At 41.8% G+C, this 5,113-nt stretch overlaps 1 protein-coding gene across 1 annotated transcript; it reads right to left on the minus strand.

The window, feature by feature from the left end:
• Window positions 1-149: 149 nt before the first annotated feature.
• LOC109624129 (MANSC domain-containing protein 4) lies at window positions 150-4,964 on the minus strand. Its single transcript, XM_020078627.2, has 3 exons — window positions 2,138-4,964; window positions 1,904-2,038; window positions 150-1,012 (listed from the first exon to the last, which is right to left on the minus strand). The coding sequence occupies exons 1-3, from the start codon at window positions 2,355-2,357 to the stop codon at window positions 150-152; spliced, it is 1,218 nt and encodes a 405-aa protein (XP_019934186.2). The 5' UTR covers window positions 2,358-4,964.
• Window positions 4,965-5,113: the final 149 nt, after the last annotated feature.

The raw sequence follows: 5,113 nt of genomic DNA on the forward strand, positions 1-5,113 counted from the left end.
AAGCTTTCATTGTTTTTTTTAAATAATCAAGTATGCAAAAAACAATTTTTACAACAAAAGTAATAGTAAAAATGTAACATATCAAATGTCTTTTCCTGGATCGATTCGTTTAACACTTTACTGTAAACAAAACAGTCAGCTCTCCTCTCTCAGGAACTCTCTCTGACCAGCACGTACTTAATCAGACGCATGGAGCCTCTCCTCCCTCTCCATGACGTCCGATAGCGCCCCATCCTCCTTCTGTGAGCCCTCCAGCTCACCACCAGCAGGATGGAGCAGCAGCAGCTCAGCAGCACTGTGATGCAGATGGCCACCGCGACCAGTAAGGTGTGAGCAGCTACGTGCCACCCAGGTCCCAACTCCTCCAAGGTGTCCTCTCCGCTGACTCCCTGGTCTCCATCACCGCCTGCAGTGTGGTTCTTCCCCAGGGGGCCCTTGGTGTCATTGGGGTATTGCTTGCTGCTCTCTGTGTTGCCCATAAGGCCTGTGGTGGTTGGAGGACTGGTCGCTGACTGAGAGGAGATGGTGGTGTGATGCTGGGTAGGGGCGGATGTAGAGGGCTGCACAGTAGTGGTTGAAAAGATTGAAGTCTTCTCGGGACTGTGATGGCCGAGGGTAGCATCTGTCATGGATGGAGGAGGTGCAGTAAAGCTGGGTGCAGGAGAATTGGTGGAGGTGGTTGGGGCTGTTGTTTGTGCATGGTTCTGCTGGACTGTTATAGGAGCAGGTGCAGTGGAGGACGGTGTGGTTGTTGTTGCTGGAACTACTGTAGCCTGACTGGTGCTCCGCAGCGTGGTGGCTGCAGCGGTGGTGAGCTCTCTGCGTGCTGTGGTGGGCAGTGCACTGGTCGGTGCAGACGTCAGAGGAAGGGCAGCGGGCGGGGGCGGATGTATGAACTGGCGTTTGTCTGAGGGCAGGGGTTCAGAGACGTTGGCTCGACTGTAGTGGTGCGGCAACACACGCACATTGGAGGTGAAGTACTTTCCAAACACCAGCAGGTCAGGATCCACCCCTGAGACATGAAGAGGTTTATACATACATTTTAAAAACAATTACTATCAGCAGTTTTAGTGGATCAGAGGGGTTAAAAAAGTATTCACATCCTTACTTATATATAATGTCACACACAAAAATACTACAGTTAAGATCTTACATAACAAGTATTTGTAGAAAAATGTACTTATAAAGTAAATATCAGAGGTAAATGTATATGCATGCACACAGTAATTGACCATAATGAGTGCTGCACCAGTATATAAAGTTTTTATGTAGTAGTTCAAATTTTGGTTCAAAGTTTTTATTTTATATATTTTATGTTAACCTCCTTAAAGATGCCTTTTCCATTAGTATTGGCATTTATTGGTCTCTAACGCTCAGTATTTAACTCTTCACTTTTTTAATAAAGTTTGGTCATCACCTGTGAATCACTCTGAATTGCATCGGATTTGTTTGAAAGTTGCTATAAATAAAGTTTGCTTGATCGATTGGAGTTTTAACTTACATTTTAAAGGATGAGCAAACTTTGTGTAAAAAAATTGAATCTTCAAAGTAAAAAATAACTGCTCTTACATAATTAGAGCAGAATAAGAAAGTAACGTATTTCCATCTAAAATCAAGTGGAAGAGACATATAAAGTGGCAGACAATGGGAATATACTAGTAGTTCAAAATACTTCTTAAGTTCCCCATTAAATGTATTATAATTACTTTCTTCTACTGCTGATCTGCAGGTTGTGTTAGAGCAGAATTAGTATCTTATGGTAAAAACTATAAAACTTCTGGAGTCTTTATCAGCACTGGTTTTAGTCTACATGCACATGGGCTGAAGAGTTCTAAAATAGATTATAAACTGTATAAACGGACTACATTTGAACAAACTCAGCGTTGGAGCCACACTCACTCACCTTTAGTGACATTGTACAGAACAACGTTGCCTCTGTGACTGAGGATGCAGCTCTCCAGTGTGGGACAGTGCAGGTGGAAGCAGTTCACGTTTTCATGAGAAGTGTCATAGTGGAATATGGCCAGATTACAGGAAACTGTGGGAGGACAGATGCTCATCACGGCGGGAAGAGTGTGAGGCGGATGAATACAGTTACAAATGAGGGGAAAGGGGGAATGATACCAATGTTACTCACAGTTTCTGGTGAGGCAACAGGTGCGGCTGCATTTGAGCGCAGTCTCCTCCTGGTAGTGCTCCAGCAGCTGCGCTCCTCTGCGCTGAGACTCCTCGATGTCGATGAAAATACCCGGGTAGCGTCGGATCCAGCAGTTTTTATAATAAGACGTCGGCGAGCACCTCGACTCCGTGTGGCACACCACACTCAAAACCGTCAGCAAGCCCCATGCGACATTCATTGCGCGTGATGTAAGTCACACCATGTTAGATGACAATGTGAACAGGACATCGACATGTTTGGGAGGCTGGTTAGGTGCTGGGGTAAAGTGGACCCAGTGGGCTGGTGTTACTGGAACCAGTTCCTCTGTAGGTGAGTCACGGTTACGCACCTGGAGGAGGAGACTCAGCCGTGCGTAAAGTGTCCACGCTGCAGCAGTGCGCACTTTATTGCTCTGGGATTCTGCTCCATGTTTGTATCACAGATTTAAGTTTTTGCAGATTTGTCAGCTGATGTCAACCTCCTGTTCTACCACATCCCAAAGGTGCATTAGATCTTGTGAGATAGGATCTACTGAAGTTTGTTGAACTCACCGTTATGATTAGGAAACCAGCTTGAGACTACACGTTTTGTTTTGTGACACAGTGCAGTTATCATGCATATGTATCAGTTAATATTATCTTGACACAATAAATTTGTTATTGGGTCCATAACTTTGTGATGTTGATGTCAAATTCTGACTCTGACGTGTGTGTAACTCAGTATCAGCATTCATCAGACCAGTTCTGGAGAATTTGTGCCCCTGGCAGTTGTTATTCGAGTCACCATAATATATTAGTTCTGTCACCTCCAACCAGTTTGATCATTCTATTCTCCCCTGACTCAAGGAGGCATTTCCATCTTTTTCCCCACACCATTCTGAGTCAAAACACAACAGATTCTGTTGTGTGTGAAAATCCAGGACATCGACAGTTTGAGAAATACTCACAGCAGCCTGTCTGACAACAATCACACCAGAGTCAATGTCACTAAAATCCCATTCTCTTGTTTGATGTGAACATAAACTGAAGCTGCTGATCTGTATCTGCATGATTTGTTTCATGGATTAGCAGATAATTGCCCGAATTAGCAGGTGTATAGGATTTCCTAAGTACTACAGTCTTTATATAGAGTCACTGGGCTGGATATAACAACAGATACACCTTACACACTATTGGCTAAAATACTCCACTGCAAGAAATCTAATCTTTGTAGAGTTGATCACGTTACACGATCTCACTCATGAGTCATTGAAACATAAATGCACATCTCCAAAAACTTAATCAATTGAGAAGAAACTAGTTTTTTTAGTTTTAATCGAAAATGTCGTTTAAAGTTCCACACCGTAAACCTCCTGTAGCTGTGCAGCACCAACGTCCAACCCAATCATCATTTAGACCTGTGAAGATCCTGTTGATGCTGTTTCAATGAACCTCCACAGTTAAACTTTGCTTCATTACACTGTGGAGTAAAATTTGCTCCAGTTTCAGTAGGAAACTAGTCTATAAATACCTGTAACGTCTGTTCTCTGTGGGGGGGGGAAACAACCTGTCTGTGTTCAGCGAGGTCAGACATCTGAGAGTGGATTGCCATAATTGTAGCAATCTGCCTGAATTCTTTCAAATGGGATTATCACAATAAGCCGTCTGCACCCTGCTTTTGGATTTGCTTCCTCTGCCGGGCCGTTTCTCTCTCTCTTTGTGAGCTAATCTCTCCCTAACAGTGTCGCGTTCTCAGTTTCCACCTGGGATTTCACAGGACCTTTTTGGGATAAAGAGCTTATGGAGTGAAAGGTGTATAATGAAATGATTTGTACTGATATTCAAACTGAGAGGATATCATAGCATTTCATCATCTTTAGTTGACAGCAAAATATACTTATTTGTGTTAGATTAATATAATATATTCCCTCTTTGTGGTGAATATTCTCAGATTTTACTACCAAAGGTTATTAAAATTGCTAATTGGTCTTTATGTATATGCAGCAGCTTTATCATGAGACTAATATCCAGCAGCAGACTTGAAGAAAAATCTGCCATATTTCCCAGTTGGAATGTTTTTGTCACTATAGCTGTGGGAAATCTTTGGTTTGAAGCAGCCGTAGGTGGATTACATCTAAACTAGACCAAGAACACAAAGTAGTTTTCATGTCCTCAATGTTCTGTTACTTGTCTCAGCCTGAGGAGTTTCACTGTTTCACTGCCAAGTTGATGTGCATAAGAAAAGTGTAATACTGTCTAATAACCACCAGATGGCAATGGCCACTTCCACTAAACAATCACGTAACATGCATACACAGGCATCAATCTGCAGCTTTACAACACCAACCAATTAAACTTAATGATTACATAAGTAAGGTTTTCTTTGTTTATATGTAAAATGTGTGGAATTTCTATAGAATTAGACAATCTGAAAATTTAATGTAAGATTTCAAGACTGTAGAAAGTTTGAGTGATTAAAAACAAACTATTTTCAGACATTGTGTTTCTAATAATTAACTTATTTTCTGTATAGAATCATCAACAGAGGGGACAACTACATACCTGTTTCCTGCTACTTGTTGGACGTCCTCTCTGAGCTGCATCACCAACATCCACAATTAGTTGGAATCTTTTGCAGCTGATCTATTTCCTCTCTGCATTGCATTGTGGGAAACATCCCCAGCAACACCACACTTGTGACTGCAGATCCTGTATGAACACTGATATGTCCCTTTTACATTAGTCTCCTCCCAAGCATTATTAATACTTGACTTATTACGTGATCATTAGCTGATCTGTAACCTAAGTGATAAAACCTGATGAAACATTAAAGCTTTGCTCTGAGATGTTCACAGGTTATATCAAATAAATGTATATTAATAAACATTCTGCACATGATTGAATTGAATGATCTGTAGGTTTGCATGTGTCTGGCAACAGTTTTCACATAATTCAAAAACTCAGCAACAGGAAGAAG

The sequence above is a fragment of the Paralichthys olivaceus genome, chromosome 7, assembly GCF_024713975.1.
Source record: "Paralichthys olivaceus isolate ysfri-2021 chromosome 7, ASM2471397v2, whole genome shotgun sequence".
Classification (NCBI taxonomy): domain Eukaryota; kingdom Metazoa; phylum Chordata; class Actinopteri; order Pleuronectiformes; family Paralichthyidae; genus Paralichthys; species Paralichthys olivaceus.

Bases quoted from the DNA above. Each gene is read 5' to 3' on its own strand.
- LOC109624129 (XM_020078627.2), bottom strand. From the start codon at position 2,357: ATGAATGTCGCATGGGGCTTGCTGACGGTTTTGAGTGTGGTGTGCCAC. The intron at 2,039-2,137 runs GTGAGTAACATT...GTCCTCCCACAG, and splicing joins CTGTTGCCTCACCAGAAACT to TTTCCTGTAATCTGGCCATA. The intron at 1,013-1,903 runs GTGAGTGAGTGT...TTCATGTCTCAG, and splicing joins TCTGTACAATGTCACTAAAG to GGGTGGATCCTGACCTGCTG.